At 50.1% G+C, this 20,970-nt stretch overlaps 1 protein-coding gene across 1 annotated transcript in view; it reads left to right on the plus strand.

Annotated features, from left to right (window-relative positions):
- Itga11 (integrin subunit alpha 11) overlaps positions 1–20,970 on the plus strand; it is a 94,058-nt gene that overhangs the window by 68,993 nt on the left and 4,095 nt on the right. Inside the window, exons 13-26 of the mRNA XM_051197707.1 lie at positions 1,454–1,594; positions 1,867–2,070; positions 3,934–4,064; positions 6,244–6,410; positions 7,359–7,501; positions 8,631–8,741; positions 11,828–11,913; positions 13,613–13,820; positions 14,985–15,083; positions 15,513–15,589; positions 17,422–17,511; positions 19,015–19,105; positions 20,354–20,467; positions 20,645–20,731. Coding sequence (XP_051053664.1) covers positions 1,454–1,594; positions 1,867–2,070; positions 3,934–4,064; positions 6,244–6,410; positions 7,359–7,501; positions 8,631–8,741; positions 11,828–11,913; positions 13,613–13,820; positions 14,985–15,083; positions 15,513–15,589; positions 17,422–17,511; positions 19,015–19,105; positions 20,354–20,467; positions 20,645–20,731 — 1,749 coding nt within the window. The remainder of the gene's footprint in view (positions 1–1,453; positions 1,595–1,866; positions 2,071–3,933; positions 4,065–6,243; positions 6,411–7,358; positions 7,502–8,630; positions 8,742–11,827; positions 11,914–13,612; positions 13,821–14,984; positions 15,084–15,512; positions 15,590–17,421; positions 17,512–19,014; positions 19,106–20,353; positions 20,468–20,644; positions 20,732–20,970) is intronic.

The following is a 20,970-nucleotide window of genomic DNA, read 5'->3' on the forward strand; positions in this document are numbered from 1 at the left end:
CTTCATCCCAAACATAAGGTTGTATATGGCCAGGCTGCCAGCACAAGAGTGGGTTAGGAGCCAAGGCTAGAGAAGGAGCAGTCAAGGAATAAATGAGATGTTAGTCAACATCAGGCTGCATGTGGTAGAGATGGAAGCAGAGCCCCTAGTGGATGGTGGATGCTGCCCCTGCCCATGTGGGAAATGCTACCCTGAAGGACAGAGACTAAGAGAGTGAGCACTTGGGTGGGCAAGAGAAAGCATCAGTCGCTATCAGCAAAGGGAATGGCAGTGTGCTCCATGACACTTGAAAATGAACTAGTGTAGCTTGATGAATCCCACCAGGGAACATAGCTCACTCTGACTCAGCAGCAATCACATCATAAAAGACAATCTGTCACGGCTGGCTATTGCACTGATGAACTCACAGCAGCTAAGGTTACCTGCACAAGATCAGATCAAGCCCCTTAAATTTCAGCACAGGCAAGGGAGAGCTCACAAGGTTGATGGGCTATTAGCAACTGATAACTGCTGAATGAAGGAGAGTCCATTCTTTAGGGGTGTATCTACTGGTCACTCATGGGCAATACTAAGTGAATTTAGTAGGTTGCTTTTTTTTTTTTGGTTTTTCAAGACAGGGTTTCAGGGTTTCTCTGTGTGGTCCTGGCTGTCCTAGAACTCATTTTGTAGACCATGCTGGCCTCAAACTCATAGAGATCCACTTGCCTCTGCCTCCTGAGTGCTGGAATTAAAGGTGTGGGCCACCACCACCATCCAACTTAGTAGGTTGCTTTTTAAAGAAAGAAGAGATGATGTTGTAGAGAGACAACAGAGGGGACTTGAGGGGAGTTGGAGGAGAGAGCTGGAGAGTGGATTGATTGTGTTTCATTACATACCTGTCTGAAAATTCTCAAAGGGTAATTTTTTAAAACAGGGCCTTTATGAAGAAAAATATGTCCTGGAGAAAGGCTCTGGATACATTGTTATCGCTAATAATCAGGACAGATGAAGAGCAGTTTTATTGTAACAATAAGAACATCTTTATATATAAGAACTGACAATGTAAAGACAACAGAGTAGAGGAAAATACAGAACACTCATGCTGGCTGTGTTGAGACTATGAGTAACTCATTTTTGTCTTCATAATTTTTTGTAGTTTCCTTTTTGCCATTAAAATAAATAGTTCTTATTTTTGTCATTATAATATATCACTACTCTGAAGAATAAATAACCATAATTAAAGTTAAGTAGTGGAAATATAGGAGGGTGGGGAGAAGCCGCCAACTGAGACAGGGAAAGAAAGGGTGCCCTGAAATCAGGGAAGTCTGCCGAGGGGAGAGAAGAGGAAGGTGGGCATGAGAAGGGAGGGCCCCCCCCAAACATCCCAGGTCTAAGGACCACCAGGTTCTGTCCAGGGCTGTCAGTGTGAGATCTGGGGACCTAGCTCGACCCTTCTCCCATCCATGTGCCGCAGATAGGCTCCTACTTTGGGAGTGAGATCACTTCAGTGGACGTCAACGACGACAGAGTGACAGATGTTCTGCTGGTGGGCGCCCCCATGTACTTCAGCGAGGGCCGAGAGCGAGGCAAGGTGTATGTCTACAACCTGAGACAGGTACTGTGGCCAGGAGGAGTCAGGCAGCTCTGCAGAGCATCAGAGTCCTACTCTGACTTGGTCAAGCTCGAGGGAACCAGGTTCCCAGGAGGGCCAGCGCCACCTGCAGGAGCCAGCTGGGAAGGACAGCAGCCTCTCTGCCCTGAGCTCTCTAATCTCTGGGCTTCTGTCACTGGGAGGGGTTCTGGGGAAAGGAATGCAGGCAGAGGGAGTCAAGATTCCAAGCCTATTCCCAGTTCCCTGAGCCTCTCCCCAACCCCTTGGTTTTGCAGAACCGGTTCGTGTATAATGGCACTCTGAAAGATTCCCACAGCTACCAGAATGCCCGGTTTGGGTCATGTATCGCCTCTGTTCAAGACCTCAACCAAGATTCCTACAATGATGTGGTGGTGGGGGCCCCTCTGGAAGACAGCCACAGAGGGGCCATCTACATCTTCCATGGCTTCCAAAGCAGCATCTTGAAGAAGCCCATACAGGTGGGACTCTGCAGAGACCAGGTAGAGCAGAGAGTGAGGAATGTGAGCAGAACTCATGTATTCCTGTGGTCCAGTTTCTTTGCATGCCCTCCTGCAGGAAGGACCCTACTGCCCTACCTGTGCCTACCTCTAGTGGAAATATTGGCATGGGTACACTGAAGTTCAGGGCATCCCCCATCCTATCCCCATATACACCTTTATCCTCTTGACAACATCAGTCCAATGAAAATCCCAAGCACCAAACATCACTCCTCCAAAGCATCCCTGTGACTGCGACACTTGCAACAGGGCTCCATTTTCACCTCAACCAGACCCATCCCAGCTCAAATCTGACCTTCCTCAGCCTTGAAGCCATCATAATTTTACCCATACTTTTTCTTTCTTTTCTCTTTTTTAAAATAATTGTTTTTATTTTATGCGTATGAATGTTTTGCCTGCATGTATGTGTTTATAGTGCCCAAGGAGGCCAGGATAGAGCATTGGATCCCCTGGGACTGGAGTTACAGACCATTGTGAGCTGGAATTTGGGTGCTAGGAACAAAATCCAGGTCCTCTGCAAGGGTAGTCAGGTTTTATATATATATATATATTTATTTATTTTGTATATGAGTGATGCCTGCATGTATGTGTGTACCACATGTGTGCCTGGTGCCCATGGAGGTCTGAAGAAGATGTCTGATTCCCTGGAATTAGAATTAGAGATGACTGAATAAACATATAGGGGTTGGCTGTGAGCTAACACATGGGTGCTGGAAATCAAACCTGGGTCCTCTGTAAGAGCAACAAGTACTCTTAACCACTCAACCATCTCTCCAATTTTATTTTCCTTCTTTCCTTCTTTTCTTTCTTTTTCTTTTTTTTTTATGTTTTGGAGAAAGGGTTAACCTGTGTAGGCCTGGCTAGCCTCAAACTCACAGAGCTCCAACCAACTCTGCCTCCCAAGCTTGTATTAAAAGTGTGTGCTACTACATCTGGCCCATCCATTTTATTTATAATTTCACATATGTGCATCATACATACTGACCATTCTCACCTCCCTGCAACCTCTGTCAACACTTACAACACAGACACACACACACACACACACACACACACACACACACACACCTCACTCATACATATCTGTTCATTTTGTTTTGGGAACCCCAGCTAAGATTTATAAGGGCCATCTGTGTTGTGTGACTATGGGAGTTGTGTTGTGTTGGAGCTTGGTGGTTCAACAATAGGCACAAAGCAAGGACATGAGTTCCTCTCTCCCAGAATCTATCAATAGATAAACGGTAAAGGGTAGGGCCCCCATGAGGCCCTCTTCCTTCCCTAACTAATTGTTGATAAACCCCAGTGCAGGTAACTACAGTTGTGAGTTAATGATCTAAATAGCTGTAATTTGCCTACACCTTTTATTATTAAGACAGTCAAATAAATACTCCAGGGCAGAAATATCAATGGTTTTGTTATCTGTCAGGTAAAATACATTGACATTCACCAAGTACTTTATTTTATTTTTTGTGGTGCTGAGGATCAAATGTAGGGCCTTGTGTCTTGCAGGGACACACTTCGCCACTCGGTTACACCTGCAGCTCTTGGATTTTTCAGGCAAGGTCTTGCTGTGTAGCCCATGCTGGTCTTGAACTTATGATCCTATTTTCACCTCTCAAATACTGGGATTATGAGTGTGAGCCACCAAACCTTGTTGGGGAATATTTTGAGACATATTTTCATTCAAAACAGTGACTTTAAAGGTAGAGGTTTCTCTGGTGAGGCAGTTGCCAGGTTCTCAAAGCTCAGAATTGTGTCTGTGCCCCCTGCACGCCCCCAGAGCTAACCTGGGCCCACAATACACTCACCCTTTCTCTCCTGCAGAGAATCGCAGCCTCGGAGCTGGCTCCCGGCCTGCAGCATTTCGGCTGCAGCATCCATGGACAACTGGACCTCAATGAGGATGGGCTGGTGGACCTAGCAGTGGGCGCCCTGGGCAACGCTGTGGTTTTGTGGTTGGTTCCTCTGCTTTCTCTAACTAGAGGACTTCCCTGAGGGTTACCTGAGTAGAATGTTTCAAAGGTCTGCTTCGGGTTCCTTGCCTCTTGATTTTAACTACTGTCATCCACATTAATCCCGACCCTCTCCCATCCTGTGTGACCCAGGAGTTCTAATCCTTTTGACCACTTTCAGGTCCAAAATCAGTTCCTCACGCCCAGAACTTTCCCTACACTCTGGCTCCTGCACTATTTCCCCCACTGACGCCTCCCGGGCGCCTCCTCTGGAAGGCATTTCCTCTCTCCAACATAGAATGGGCATGGACTGTAGGGCTTTTTCCTTCTAACCCCTCTGACTTCATTTCCTCCACACACCACTCCCCAAGATAGGATTTCTCTATGTAACAGTCCTAACTGTCCTGGAACTCGCTTTGTAGACCAGGCTGGCCTCAAACTTACGGAGATCCGCCTGCCTCTGCCTCCTGAGTGCTGGGATTGAAGGTGCCACCACTGCCCAGCTCCTTTTTTTTTTTTTTTTTTTTTTTTTTTTTGTGGTTCTACACCAATGTTTCAGAAAAGCCCATGCATTTTCTCATGTACTACTACTTTTAAAATGTAGCTGTGGTTAACCTGGAACTCACTATGTAGACCAGGCTGGTCTCGAGTTCACAGAGATCTGCCTGTCTCACTAACTTAAAATTTGAAGAATAAAAGTTCAGTCGGCATCCACCACGTTAACCCTGACGTTTTCGGCATCTGGCTAGTCTTCCAGTCTTTTCCCTCACTGTGCTCCATGCCCCATCTGCTCAGCCTCACTCCAGAGCCCACCAGACTTGCAGAGTCTGTGCAGACCGACCAGTGGCATTCATTGGATCTGTGCTGTAAGGAGATATCTGCAGGAGGTGGTGCTGTGTACAGATAAAGCTTGAGAGAGCCAATCACACACGCTCGGGTCTCACTCATTGTAGTGTGCCTGGGGTGCAGCCTCGGCATGGGATTTCTTGTTTGTTGGTTGGTTTGTAAAGTCTGTGGAGTCGAAGGATGACTTGGAACTTCGGAGCCTCCTAACTCCATCTCACCACCACACCTTGTTTTTGTGACGCTGGGAATCAAACCCAGAGCTTCAAGCACGCTGGGCAAGTGCACTACCAACTGCGCTACATTCTCTGCACCTGACCTGGACATGGGTTTTCTTTTCCCTCTCTTTCTTTTCTCTTTGCTTTGTTCCACTGTCCCTTCCTGACCTGTTCTTCAGTGACAGCTCCTGAGAGAGAGGACCAGGGGATCAGAAGATGAGGGGACAAATAAGTTTGGGATCAGGAGGTCTTGCACAAGCTATGTCTTATGCCAAGTAAGCTTATTTAGAAGTGTACTGTTTTATATACTATTTTCAGAGCAGAAATGGGACGAAGTCAGCAGAAACTGTCATAAATGGACTGAAGTCAGTGGGAGGCTAATTGAGCAGAGTTGCACAAAGGGAACATCACAACATACAGTGGCCTTGGGTTATAACTCCAGTCTTTTCAGGGTAAAGCCAAGTCCTAGTAACAGAAACCTTAACTCCTTCAAAGCTCTGGCCTCAGTCCCAGACTGGCCTTGTCAAGTCAGCGCCTGAGCCAAGACACAGAACTAGGTTCCTTTTGTCATTTCAGAAGAGCTTCTGAGAAAGCCTTGGGCTAGTCAAGCTTACAACACTTCCTTTCTTCTTTTTATTTTATAAATGTTTTGTCTGTATGTATGCCTGTGCACCATGTGTATGGGTGCCCATACAGGCCAGAAGCAGGTGTCAGGTCCCCTGGAACTGTAGTTGCACATGATTGAACTACCACATAAGTAGATGATGGGAATCAAACCGGTGTCCTCTGAAAATGCAGCTAGTACTCAACCCCTGAGCCATCCCTTCAGCTCCTCTCTCTCTAGCTAATTGAATATATGTTGGGTTGGACATGAATGGTGAAGAGAAATAACAACCTTGAGGGAAAGGAGGGAGGGCTATCCCAGAGCCCTGAAGTTGCTGAGCACCCAACCACCCTCTCTCTTGAGCCAAGCAATCCTGTAGCTTCTTGGGGCATCTCTGGCCACACTACACCCTCTAGGAGGGTTTCACATTCCCATCTAGTCTGTCCCTCTGCCCCTGGGTCCCAGTGAGGCCATCAGAACTCCAGCCCTTCCTAGCTCACCTGCCTGTCTTCTCCAGGGCTCGCCCTGTGGTTCAGATCAACGCCAGCCTCCGCTTTGAGCCGCCCAAGATCAACATCTTCCACAAGGACTGCAAGCGCAATGGGAGGGATGCCACCTGTCTGGCTGCTTTCCTCTGCTTCGTGCCTATCTTCCTGGCACCCCACTTCCAGACAGCAACCGTCGGTAAACCAGCCTCCTCCGGCCGCCAGCCAAGCTCTAATCTGTCTGTGGGCTTTGTGATTGTTCTAGTTTACAACCTGGGACTTTCCCAAAATAGGTTCTAAGTGCCAGGCCACACCCTGAGGTGCCTTTGATGCCTGCTGGATTCTCTCTGTTGCTCTCCTTTCAAGGGATTCCTGGCAGGGCAAGACTAGCAGTGGGCAGAGGTGATGGGAAAGGTCAGGGACAGAAGAATGTCCCTTGGATGTATTTTGAATGAAGTTCAAAAGTCAGGCAGTAGACTACAGAGAGGAGGCCAGGAGTCAGACAGACTCGAGGAGCCAACCTGGAGCCAACAGTGAGGGGTTGGGGACCAGGGGCTGGGCATGTGCCATCCTGTAGGGCCATGGGCCTGGGAAGGGTCCTCTTCTTTTACCTCAGATTAGATTCAGGCGCCTGCTTCCAGTGATGAGACACAAAACCAGACGAAAAAACACTGTGAGGGGGAGATGAAGACACATCCTGGCCTGGTGGCTGGGTACTTTTCTTGGAAGTACCATCTATGACAGGACAAAGATTCAAGGACACAGCCACTAGAAGGCTGCCTGGGGGGGGGCAGAAGACACTGTGTCATTCCTAACTGTCAGATTTCTGTAAGCTGCAGGGAGAAAGGCTGACAATGATGTGAGCCAAGGCATTGGAGGCAGGGCTGAGGCGGCCCTCGGTCAGCAGCACTGAGCAACATCAGCCCTGTCTGTCCCTCTACTTTTTGCAAGGCTCACTTCCCTCCCTTTCTTCCTCTCTCCTGCTGTTCTCACACCTTTCCTCCTCCTCTTCAGCTCCTTCCTCCTCACTCACAATATGGAAGCTTCTAGCTGTCAGCTACCTGTGAGGGATGATGCCAGCCCAGAAGTGAACTGTCTAGGATGTGGATAAAGCCCCAGCTTGGTCTTGCCCTCTTCCCTCTCCTAGGAATCAGGTACAATGCCACCATGGATGAGAGACGGTACATGCCACGGGCGCATCTGGATGAGGGTGGAGACCAGTTCACCAACAGGGCTGTGCTACTCTCCCCTGGCCAGGAACACTGCCAAAGGATCAACTTCCATGTCCTGGTGAGGCCAGCAGCCCGTGAGCAGGCCCTAAGCAAGCCCTACAAGAAGGGTACCGAGTGGAGGGACACATCTGTAGGAAGTGGCAGAGCCCAAAGTGTATAGCCAAAGAGCGGTATGGCCAACGTTGGCCAGTGCCCTCCTCAGGCCCCAGATAGAAGCTTCATGACTCTACCATTGTCTGTACCACAAACCTCCACTTTCCCAGACATGCACTCCTACAAGGAATGAAATCAGGAATGTGAGTTCATCTGAGACAGTGAGGGAAAGAGTGAGCCACCACCCATGGCTAGAAAGTCAGAAGAGCAGGGTGGGATGGAGATGAAGACCTGGTAAGGCAGGCAGAGGCATGGGCATGTGGACCAATGACATCCCAAGAGAGGTGACAGCTGGTACCCATCACTGAATGAGAAGGAAGTTTGCCTCTATACAGAATACCAATTATGCTGACCATAGCCCTAGGGCACAGGTGCTTGGAGTGCCCCTGTCATTTGTCATCCACAGTCAGGACAAACTGAATCCCTTGCCATGTTCACATGTTCATTCATTCACTCATTCATTCAACATTATAAGGCCATATCACAAAGGTTGGGCCACAATAAGAGGTTTCTAGACTATTCCTTGATGGGGAGGAAAGTTAGGCATGCAGGTGGATGTTTAGCTGGGCATGGTACATGCCTGTAAGTAATCCCAGTTCTCGGGAAGCTAAGGCAGGAAGATTGTGTTTAGGGCCAGCCCCAGCTATATAGTAAAACAAAAACAAAACAAAAAGAAGAAAGAAAAAATAAACAAAACAGTTAAGTGCCTTCAATGCCATGAGAGAAGCCCAAGTAACAAATCTAGAGGGAAGAGGAAAGTGCCTGCCAGGCTTCCTGAAGGACAAAGGATTCTGAGCCATGAGAGCTGGGGCTTTGAAGGGTGAACAGGAGTGTGGTAAAATTTCAGAACACAAGACCGGCATATGCTTTTTACCTGGCACACACTTTCCACCTTAACAGGAGCCATTGCCCACCTGGCAACTTACCCTGAGGGCCACAGGCTGCTGTCCTCTAGCCTAGAGGAATGGAAGTTGTAGTCTAGAGTATGGCCCAGGTCCTCCCCCTTTCTGAACTCTGCCCTTCCCTCCCCACAGGACACTGCTGACTATGTGAAGCCTGTGACCTTCTCTGTGGAGTACTCCCTGGAGGATCCTGACCACGGCCCCATGCTGGACAATGGCTGGCCCACTACACTCAGAGTGTCGGTGCGTGCAGCCCCTCTGCCACACACCCACCTCCAAACGTGTAGTGTGTTGAATATGGAGGAGTCCTCACCTCACCCTCCTGCCTCCTGTCCTCAGAGACTCACAGCTAGTAACAGTAGGACATACCAGCTTTGTGGGGTTCCCATGTCCACTGTGCAGGGGAGCGCTGAGTGGCTTCTGGGGAAATGCAGAGGCTCAGAAGAGACCCAGGATGGCCCATACTCCCTCATTTGCAAGATGAGGACTCAACCACTTTGAGCTTGCTCTTGCATTTGTTAAGTGACTAGCTCTGATGAACTCTCCTTACTTGCTACTAAGTATCCCAAATGAAAAACGTTCTCTTTGCCAGTGGCAGAGGCCCTGCCTCTCAGCATCTAGTCTCCAGCTCTAGGCCACCTGGATCCTCTGATAATAGCTTGGAGTGCTTGCTCCCTGGAAAGTCCACTCAAAGTCTCCCCATTTCTGTCTAAGTGGGCTGGGAGAGTAGGTAGGAGCTACAGAAGATGGCATTGGGCCCTAAGCGTTAAGAAAAGACATTATCACATCACAGCGCTCAGAAACCTGGAGTTTCTGAGGTCCAGCCCGCAGCCTCAAAGTCACCTGAGTGCTTGCTTGAATTTCTCTGGCACTGTGATAGGGTTGGCAGCAGAGTATCTCACTGTCACGCCCACACTCTCAAAGCCCTCCCATCCCCCACAGTACTCCCATCCTCATATATCTTTCCAACCCTCCACATAGCATGGATCTTCCCTCAGCCCCTCCCAGCCTGCTACCAAGACCGTCTGCCCTCCTTGTCCCTTTTCTCCTGTGTGAGTCACTGGGCTGGCAGGGGAAGAAAGCTCTCTGCTTCCAGTCTCCGACTTTTCCTAACACAGTAATTCAAGCCTGTACAGCAAGGGGATGAAGGCGTGCACACGGCTCACTCACTAAGCCTGTGAGGCAGATTCACATGCAGTCACCTGTGCCAGGGCCCTCATGTCCCCAGGATTCTGACCGCAGGTAGAGATGGAGGACGTGAGCCACCCCAGATGGTGAACAGGGAACTTCCTGCAGGGGCAGCTTTGGCCTTGACTTTAAAGGAGAGTCTGAACTCAGAGCTCAGAGCTGAGGAGAACCTAACTTAAAGCCCAGAAAGCTGCTGTGTCTCCAGGGTGAGGGAGTGAGCGAAAGGTGAAAGGTAAAGCCAGAGTCGTCCGTTGTGTCGGCACCACCTGAGTGCTGGCATTACAGGTGTGCACCACCGTACCCAGTTATGGGGCGATGAGGGCTGGGATGTGGCTTAGCTGACAGAGGGCTTGCTTAGCATGCTCGGTGCCCTGGATTCCCTCTCCAGCACAGCACATCCCAGCACTCATACACCAGGTATAGTAGCACATCCCTGCAATCCCAGCAATCCCAGCAATCAGGAGATGAAAGATCAGAAGTTCAAGGTCAATGCCAGCTACAAAGAAAATTCAGGCCAGCCTAGACTACATCAGACCCTGGGTTGAGCCAGTTTGTGGCACTGAGTGCAATAACCTTCCCTCTTCATCACCTGGCTGGGACTTCTGAGGACTGGCTGTTTTCTGAGGGCTTCTTCAATGGCTGGCTGGAGACTTGAACCACCAGGTTTAGTGAAGAATATACAGTATCTTGGTAGACTGAGTATCTCTAACAATATGTCCAAACCCAGGAACCAGTCTGTAGGCAGACTTTTCTGTCCCACCAGCCACTCCCCCAGATAACCACACAGAGCCTCATTTACCTCATCTGTGAATTTCCCATGCTGTTCTTCTGAGTCTGGCTCACAACGCCCAAGTAGCTTCCTTCTTCTTCCTTCTTCCCAGTATTCACTTAGTCTGATTCTCATGCCTAAACTTATCCTGCCTAGTGATAGGCCAGTCAGCTTCTTTATTAAGCCAATCATAGTGACATATATTCACATAATGTAAAGGAATATTCCACACCAGTCTGTCTTTTGAGAGGAGCTAATGAAACCAGATCTTCTGTCCCCATCCCCAGTCAAGAACGTATCCATGTGCTGATGGTTGTGACTGTCGCTGAGCCAGGCTTCAAAACCCGGCCCTACCGAACTGTACTGTAGATGAGCCACAGGGCACGCACACACACAAAGCAACTCTATCTTAGAGTTCTGATTAAATGTGCTGTCTTGTGCTGTCTGCCTTGCAGAATGTGAAAAAGAATCAGCTAACACTCCAGGACCCTCCCTCAGCCCCAGGAGCTTCTATGTCCTAGTGACCCCACCTCTGAGACCTTAGGCAAGCCTATGCCATCTTCATCCCTCCTGAGTGTTACACCTACTTCCCCAGGCCTGTCTGCTGCTAGCCGGGCCCCTCCCAGTCCATCCTCCCATCTCCCTCAGCATGCTTGTCCAGCAGGGCCCTTGCAAGCCAGAGTGCTTGCTGACACCATCAGGTATAAGGGATGACCCAAGGCCTTATAAGAAGGCTATATTTATTTCTATATTTATTTATGGCGGCTACTTATTTCTTCCTCTCCTCTCCTCTGCCTGGCCTCATAGCACTGAACTATGGAGTCGTTTCCTGCATTCACGTCTCTCCAGTCTTGGGACCTTTGTACTTCTGGCTTGCTCTTGGACTTCCCACTTCCCTGGTGCACCCAGCTCACCTGGTAGTGCTCCCATCCTCTGACCCACTGTCACTGAACACCTACAGGCCCAAAGAGCCAGTCCTCCCTCTGCCTCTTCCGGCCCTCATGTTTCTGCTTTTCTGCACATTTCATACTATAGTTGTTTGTTCAAATGTCAATCATCCCCACCATCCAAGAGCAGATGCTGTGTCGTTCTCAGCCCACATCTCCAGGATTAAGCACCTTATACACAACAGAGGGGCAGTTCCTGTTGATGGGAGCTGAGCTGCTGGGTGAGACAGCCTGTGCTGCCATCTGGGCTGAGCGCTTTCTCTTAGAGGGGGGAGAATCTATACAGGGGTGAAGGAGGTGTGCTGGGGAATGACAAGGCAGGCAGGGCCCCATCTGGTGTGTAGAGACAAAGGCTGGGGGCTCTAGATTCTAGGGTCAGAGGTCATGGTCCCCTCTCCAGTCATCCACACTGGCTCTCTCTGCAGGTGCCTTTCTGGAATGGCTGTAATGAGGATGAGCACTGTGTCCCTGACCTTGTACTGGATGCTCGGAGTGATCTGCCCACGGCCACGTGAGTGGCTCCTTGCTTCACACACCTTGACCCCTCTCTGCTGGTGGCCTGGAGCTCCTCAGGGCTGGCTGGTCCCAGTGTGGCTGCTTTAACCTACTCTGACCTCTCCAGCCTCTTGGAGAATGGGACACTTTTATTGGTGCCCAAGCTACTAAACAGATCGGAAGTGGAACCAGGCAACTAGGGATGTAGCTGAGTGGATGGAGTGCTTACTTAGCATGCACAAAGCCTAGGTTCAAATCCAAGCATAGAATAAAGTACATGTGGTGGTCCACACATGGTAACAGCACTCAGGGAAGTGGTCAGAAATCCAAGGCATTCTTGGCTATTTAGCAAATTCAAGGTCAGTCTGGGCTACACAAGACCCTCTCAGAGAATGGGGAAAGAAGCTCAGGTGTGGTGACACACATCTTTAATCCCAGCACTTGAGAGGCAGGTATCTGTGGGTTCCAGGCCAGCCAGAATGAGAAGAAACCTTGTCCCAAAAAAAAAAAAAAAAAAAAAAAAACTGGACTGGAGATGGCTCAGTGGTTAAGAGCATTGGCTGTTCCTTCAGAGGGCACGGTTCAAATATCTGTAACTCCAGCAGCTCCGGGGGATATGGTGCCATCTTCTGGCCTCCATGGGCACCAGGCACACACGTAGTATGCAAATATACATGCAGGAGAAATATACATGCATATGAAATAAGTAAATTAAAAACAAACAAGCAAAGAGCAATAACAATAACAAAATATAGAAGGCAGAGACAGATGAACCAGAGTTCTGAGTCTTGTCCTCTAACTCCAGACCCTGGATAATGGGTAGGATCCACCAGTGGCCACCTTTCCAGTCTTTCTAAGAGGGTGCCAATGAGATGGCTCAGGGGGTAAATGTGCTTGTGGGTAAATGTCTGATGACCTGAATTTGATCCCTGGAACCTACATGGTAAAAGAAGAGAACCAACCCTCACAGATTGTCCTCCACCCTCCACATGACATGGCCAAACATAGTACCCACAATCCCCTGGAGGAAACAGACTAGCACACAAGGTAAACTAAGGTGCAACATCCATATGCACCAATTTTTTTTTTCTTGAGACAGAGTTTCTCTGTGTAACTGTGACTGTCTGGGAACATCACTCTGCAGACCCAGGCTGGCCTCCAACTCACAGAGATCTGCCTGCCTCTGCCTCCCAAGTACTGAGATCAAAGGTATGGGCCACACTGCCCAGCACCCGCACATGAGCTCGTTTTTAACTTACAGAACAAACCTTACAATAATGTTTGCTTAACTGTTATGTAATGAGATACAATGTAAATGCCAGGATACAGACAGCCAATAGAAATAGCACATCCAAACAGGACAGAAGGATAAAGGAATATTCTGTCTAGGTAAGCCATCAAGATTTAGCACTGTGCTTCCTGGTAGCCAAAATGAAGTAAAAAGATCATATGTGACTAGTGATGTCAAATCAGAGAGCTGACTTCAGATTATGTACAGCCTGTGACTGGAGAGCAGGGGCCTTTGGTGCAGGTGGTAGGCTAGAAGCATGAGCTCTTTGCAGGCCCACCATCTACCTCCTTCTCTCAGTGGCTGTTCCCACGGGCAGAGGCTGGCCAGGTGCCCCATTCCCATATCTTTGTGCCAGTCCTGAGGCTCAGCTCCAGGCCTCATCCCCCATCTCGCCTGCCTGATAGCCGGTGGCCTCTTCCCGCAGGGAGTACTGCCAACGAGTGCTAAGGAAGACTGCACAGGACTGCTCCACCTACACATTGTCCTTCGACACCACTGTCTTCATCATAGAGAGCACACGTCGCCGGGTGGCGGTGGAGGCCACGCTGGAGAACAGAGGAGAGAATGCCTACAGCACCATTCTCAACATCTCACAGTCAGAAAACCTGCAGTTTGCCAGCTTGATCCAGAAGGTAGGACCTTGTCTGCCCATGCAGCTGACCAAGGCCAAGGGCAGAGGAGCAAAGGTGGTATTGACAGAGCTGCGTCCTGTCCCTCCTCTGGGGGTCTCAATGGGTGGTCTGTACATAGGTAGCTTTGAGAGCTCCCTCTGGACTTCAGCATGCATACAGAGCTGGGGACCATGGTTACCAGGGAGCCTGCATCTTCTGAGACTACAGGCTACCATCCGGGCCCTACTTGGAAGCATGCATGCATGTGCCACTAATGTGTACATTCCCACAAAGACCAGACCCCTATTATTCCTCTCTTTCATGACAAATCTCAGATACCTTATTGTCATATTCAAAGCAGGTGGGAGCTTTTTCCCTTACCCTGACACCCTGACACCCACCCACCCCCACCCCTAGTCACCACTGCCTTCTAGTATGCCCTGTTCATTCACACCTGGGCCCTCTGCTTACTCTGTGGGCCTGCCTGTGTGCCATTCCCTCACAATTCCCTGCTTCATGATGACACTAAATATGTTCAACACAGAATCCTTGGGGGGAAATGCTAGCATGGTCGGAGGATACAGTCCATCATAGCAGGATGGCAGAGCAGGGGACATTATTACATCCACAAGGAAGTGGGGGGAAATGAACACTAGTGTTCAGCTTATTTTCTCCAGCCCAAGACCCCAGATATGAAATAGTGCTGTCCACACAAAGTCGCTAGAGACCAGGCAATATAATTGTGTGGTTCCAGGATCTCCCGTGTGCAGAGACTGGGGAGGCAGAGAGGTCAGAGCCTGGGAAGTGGCTTCCAACCTTTAAGTAGACCAAGTGTCAATACCAGCCTAGCATCTGTCCACAGTCTGAGTGAGATCTAGACTTCAGAGTCCCACCTACAGCTAGCCAGCTCCCCAGACATAAGGGGACAATCATCACACACCTGAACACCTGTCTACCAGCCTGGCCACTGAGCAAGCCCCTTCCCTGTGCCACCTCATGCTTTTAGTACAAACCAGCCTCAAGGGCCTTCCCTCTGTGCTTCAGGCAGGCAGAAAGTGGTATTCCAGGAGCCCAATTCCCATGGCCAGTGTCAGGGTGATCTCTGAGGTGGGCTGCGGGACTGACTGTAGTGAGCATGCAGTGAGCTCCCTGGAGCCTGCCTGATTACTGTCTTGCCCATCCCAGGATGACTCAGACAACAGCATTGAGTGTGTCAACGAGGAGAGGCGGCTACACAAGAAAGTCTGCAACGTCAGCTACCCCTTCTTCAGGGCCAAGGCCAAGGTGGAGCTTGGGGGCCCAGCAGGGAGGGACAGAATCTGGGACCCAGAAATCAGGGAGGGGGGAGGCTTGTGTGTGGGGGTCCTAAGTATAGTTTCTTGCTGGGCTGTAGCTCAGTTGGTAGAGTGCTTGCCTAGTGTGCATGACGTCCTGGGGTATGCCTGTAACCCCAGCATTGATGAGGAGGGGACAGAAGGTTAGGAGTTAAAGTCCATCTTTGGCTACATAGCAAGTCTGAAGCCAGCCTGGGTTACATGACACCCTGTCTCAAAAAAGGGGGGGATGAACACCCTCATGGGGAGCTGCTGTTTATTATTCTACAGCCCCATCTCTCCTTCACCCATTCTCTGTGAGGTTCTGAGGGTAGTCAAAGGTAGGTGTGAACCAGCACACCCCCAGAGTTCCCCCCAACTCAGGCCATCTTCTCCACAGGTGGCCTTCCGTCTGGACTTCGAGTTCAGCAAGTCTGTGTTCCTGCACCATCTACAGATCCAGCTGGGTGCCGGCAGGTCAGGCCCACCCCTCTTTCACCCCCAGCAACTCCTCCCTCACCTTGTGCTGTCCTATGCCCACGGTATCTCATTATCAAAGCTGTTCCCTGACCCAAGCTGAGCAGGTACATGGAGGAGGGATGGAGGGAGCTGCACACCTACTATCCTGCAGCTCAGCCACCAGTGACAATGGCCATCCCTTAACCCGTAGAGAGCTTTAGGCAGCCATGGTTAGAACCCCTTCGGGTCCATCAGTCAGTCCACTCACAATGAGCAGAGGTTGCACGAACTTCCAACAGCACAACATGTAAACGGGACAACTGGGAGCTGGCCACTTAGTCCCACAGCTCATCTGATGCCCCTCCAGTCCTGGTTACCTCTCTCAGTTTTAGTTACTTTTCTCATTACTGTAACAAAATGCCTGATACAAGGAACTAAAGGAAGAGGGGTTTGTTGGGGTCTGTAGTTTGAGGGCACGGTCCACCATGGTGGGGAAGCATTGTGGCTGCTGCTTCAGGCAGCTGGTGCACAGTGCATCTGCATCAGGGGAGGAGACAGGTGAATCCTGTGCTCAGATCCAATTCTCTCATTTATTCAGTCAGAAAGCCCAGCCCAGGGGATGGTGCTGCCCACATTCAGGGTGGGTCTTCCTGCCTCAGTTTAGTCAATCTAGACAACCCCTCACAGTCAGGACCAGTCCGGTTGACTTTCTGTACAAACCATCACACTCTCCTTGGGCACTTCTCCATTTTTAAGAGAATTTTTCTTCCTCTGTGTAAGTCTGTCTATCTGTCCCTCAGACTATCTGTCCCTCAGACTTCCTGGAGGTGGCTTGCTTCAGGTTAACTGTGACCCTCCCTAGGCCTTTCTCATAGAGTCACCTCTGTGTGAGATAAAGGGAGGCAAGAAGTGAGGACAAGTTGGTGTCTGTCCCCAGCCAAAATCCTCAGCTAAGAAGAAAACCTCCAGCAAACCAAACATCAGTGGCTTTGCCTCATCACAGGCAGGTTAAGGACACCCCTCACCAGCCTGTCCTGGCCACCAGCTATGCTTAAACAAACCCCATATGTCCACACAATCATCATCTGACACACAACTGAGTTTGTGATGTGTCTTCGTATGTTAGAACCTCCCAGCTCCTCCCTGGGCTAGCTCCTCCTCTCACAGAGAGTGATCATACTTGCACAGCAAAGTTCATGGCATTTGTGAACGGGAACTGACAAGAAGGGACAAAGATGTCAGAGTATTTCTGAGGATCCCTTTTGTAGCCCCACCCCCTAGCCTGAAGAGTAAACTTAGCTTATGTATAAGCTGAAATCTTGGGGATTAACCTTATGGGTACCTGCTCTGGTATTAGAGCATTCACTATTAGGTGAAAGTACCCTGGGCCATGCTCCCTCCAGGGGTCTCTGAGCAGTACCCTTTGGCTTTTCCTGGCATAGTCACCCATCATCCTCTGGGAGCTGCACCCTGAAGGATCAGGGATCAGTGAGCTACCCCACAGTAAACCCCATTGCTCTTCCCAGGGCAGAGTAGGAGGCTTTCCTCAAGGCTCATCCTTCTCCCAGCCCCAAGTCCCTCCTTATCTTCAACACAGCAGCTGGGGAGGCTCATCAAGAAGGTAGCACAGCCAGGGAGTGGCCATGAGCTGCTCAAGGTCTGCCCTGGCCGCCGGGCCACAGAGAGGGCTGGCACCCATTCCTGCCTACTGGCCCACCCTCTAGGAGACACCTGTTTTCCTTGATGGCATGATCATAACCCAGGGGCCTGAAAAGCCAGCACATCCTCCCTTCAGTTTCTAGCATCTCTGTGCCACTGTCCTCTCTGATCCCACCTCACCCCCCTTGTAGTGACAGTCATGAGCAAGACAGCACCACAGACGACAACATGGCCCTCCTTCGCTTCCATCTCAAATATGAAGCAGATGTCCTCTTTACCAGGTGAGTTAGATATGCATCCGGAGGGAGGGAGGGAGAGAGGGAGGGAAGGGCCTGAGGGACAAGCACAGAGGTAGGCAGGAGGAGGGCTATCTTGGGGATAAATAAGAATAGGGGAAAACGATAGGCTGATGGATGTTTGTTCGGGGAGAAATCACTTACACCAGAAACAGATGACCACCCACAAGTTCCCACCCCAAGGATGTTCCAGATGCTCTCTGTCTCCGGCCAGGAAGCAAGAGAGAGAGCTGGGGTCTGGGACCCCAGACCTAGTCCTCCTTGGTCATGCCCGCACCTGTCCCCAGGCCCCAATGGTTATCGTCAGTGCAACAGGTGCAGGTGGGGTGGATATCTCACTACAGCTATGTGGGCTGGGGGAGTGAAAGATAGAACTCTTCAAAGTCAATGTAGCAGGCTGGAGCAATGGCTTCCAGAGAACTGGGGTTCAGTTCCCAGTCCACATATCAGATGGTTCCCAACCACACTGCCGACTCTGGTCCAGGGTATTTGACACCGCTTTTGAATTCCGTAGACATTGTATTCACAGACCCAGACACATAACTCAAAATAAAATAAAAACCTACCTGTGTGGGGCCAGTAAAATGGCTCGCTGGGTAAAGGTACTGCATACGCCTAGCAACCCCAGCTCAATTCCTAGACATAGAGACAGGAGAATCGTCTAGAAACTTGACTAGCTAGCCTGAAGTATACAGTACAAAAGCAGAAACAAGAGACACATGGAGTCAGTCTTGGGTTGTAGTTCAGCTAGTAGAGTACTGGCCAAGCATGCATAAGACCCCATTCCACCTACAGCACCATAAAAGCCAGAAATACCCATAAGCCCAACACTCAGATCCCAGAATACCAGAGGTAAAGACAAGAAGCTCAGAAGAAGTTCAGGGTGCCCTATAGTGATCCTATCCTGTGCTACATGAGACTCTGTCTCCAACAACAAAAAGGAGGAGGAGGAGGGAGGGAGGGAGAAACGGAGGGAGGGAAGGAATTGTCAACCAGTTCTTATTACCACTGCACGAGCAATTCCCAACAACATCACTTGTCACTGAGGAGGAACTCCGGCCCCAGGCCACACTGTGCTTAATCTTCCTTCCCTCTTAGAGGGTATTAGGCAGAGTCTGCAGAGGAAGCAGCCCTTGTCCACTAGGAAGTCCCCAGCCACCAACAACAAAGAAAGGAAAGCATAACAGAAACACAGGGTAGGAGGGTGTTCGGGGCAAGGTTACAAAGAAGCTCTGCCATGGACAGAGGCCGTGCCAGGGTACCCACCTGGGACTCTCAGGCTCATGCCCACCCACATGGCAGACAGCTAGCTGTTCTGCCCTGAGCATTCATTTCCACCAAGCCTATGAATCCTTCTTAACACAGCGCCCCTAGTGGCCACAGAAGATAGGTCCCAGGAAGTGGGCACATGCCTGCCTCTCTCTGGTGCTCTCCATCTGGTCAGCACTGACTCTGTCCATACTTGGGTTTTTCCTTTTGTCTATGCAGGAGCAGCAGCCTGAGCCACTACGAGGTCAAGGCCAACAGCTCCCTGGAGAGATATGATGGCATTGGGCCTCCCTTCAACTGTGTTTTCAAGGTAAGGCCACAGAACTGAGAACCCCACACCACAGTTGAACGGGAAGAATCTAGAATCATTACAGGTCCTGGGGCTCAGCCTCAACTCTGCCACCAGCTCACTGTACAGCTTGTACAGAGGGCTTCACCCTCATCTGAAAGACATTCAAGCTGGCCTGGGGGGAGTTTTTAAGTTATACCGAAAAGATTTTAAATATAAAGAACAGTAGTTTAAACATACCAAGGTTTATTTTCCTCCAGAAAAGAAAAACCTTCCTGCTTATAGCTGATGGCTTTACAGAGTCATTAAGGAATCTAACAGCATCCTAGACATGAGAGGACCAGTTTCATCTCTCAGCCCAGGATGGCTGCAGCTTCATCCATCACACTTTAAGCCCAGACTGCAGGGAAGAGAAGAGTGGCCCTTCCTGTTAAAAAGCTTCCTTGAGCCAGGGGGTGGTGGTGGTGCTTGTCTTTAATCCCAGCACTCAGGAGGCAGAGGCAGGCGGATCTCTGTGAGTTCAGGGCCAGTCTGATCTACAGAGCAAGTTCCAGGACAGCCAAGGCTACACAGAGAAACCCTGTCTCAAAACATCAAAACAGAAGAAGACGCTTCATGCTGTATTTGCAGTTACCTCTTATGTCCATAACATGGTGTTTAGCTGTGAGGGAAGCTGGGAAGGGTGGCTCTTGATCTTGCTTCTGTTACTAAATGAGGAAGGAGAATGGCATTAGGGAGCCTCTGCCACAGAGGACCAGGGTTTTCCTCACCCTGCACGTGAGTGTCGGTTTTTCTGAAGCTATGTAAGGGCTGGAGTAGGCTAGTGGCTGAAAACTGGGCTGCACCCGGACACCCACATGGCTTGTTTTGCTCAAGGCCACACAGCTGATCCAGGGGAAGCCCAGGGCTATCCACCAGCCTCTTGATGCCCCAAGCCCAGCTTGAAGTCACTTGAATGTATTCCTGCCAGGTGACAGACAACAGGCTCAGTTTGACATCCTCCCTGATTAATGATCACATCATCGCCACTTAGTCTCCAACAAATACCCCCACCAAGAAGACTCTGTGGAAATAGAGGTCCTTGGTCTTGAGGCTCAGTGCTCACTGAGCAAATGCCAGGGTCCAGAACCCATCCTGTCAATACTGTCTAGCTCCTATGGTGCTAATACCCAGGGTCTGCTGAGGCCTGTCCTCGGGGCTAACTGGTCCCCCAAGGCTCTCTGTTCTTGTCCCTCAACTGTGCATGTGCTGACTCTCCTCTGGCTGCAGGTGCAGAATCTGGGCTTTTTCCCCATCCATGGGGTGATGATGAAGATCACTGTGCCCATTGCCACCAGGGGTGGGAACCGCCTGCTGATGCTGAGGGAGTTCTTCACCGACCAGGTAGCTGTGTTCCTTAGAGGCCAACCCTGGAAGGGGGGAAGGGGAGAAGGAAACATTCCAAACAACTCCCCCACCATCTGGATTCTCCCAGGGCACTGGGCCTCTCCAGGTGGAGGGAGAGAACAGTGAGCTTGGGTGAGGTTCAGAACTGCATATGCGTGTGTGCCCTCCACGCAGGTCAACACATCCTGTAACATCTGGGGGAACAGCACAGAGTACCGGAGTGCTCCAACTGAGGAAGACCTGAGCCACGCCCCACAGAGGGTGAGTATCTTCAGACTAGGAACCAAGGAGTGTGTTTAGCCAAGTGTGTATCAATAAGAGTTATTGAGGAATGAGTAGCCATCGGTGATATGGCCCACAGGTAAAGAACCATGTCAAGCTGATAACTTGAGTTCCGTCCCTGGAACACACACAAATACACTTTAAAATGTAATTTAAAAATGGTTTAATGGTCTGAAGTTGGGAAGAAGATAGCAATAGTCTTAAGAGAGCAAGAGAGG

The sequence above is a fragment of the Phodopus roborovskii genome, unplaced genomic scaffold, assembly GCF_943737965.1.
Source record: "Phodopus roborovskii unplaced genomic scaffold, PHOROB, whole genome shotgun sequence".
Taxonomy (NCBI): Eukaryota; Metazoa; Chordata; class Mammalia; order Rodentia; family Cricetidae; genus Phodopus; species Phodopus roborovskii.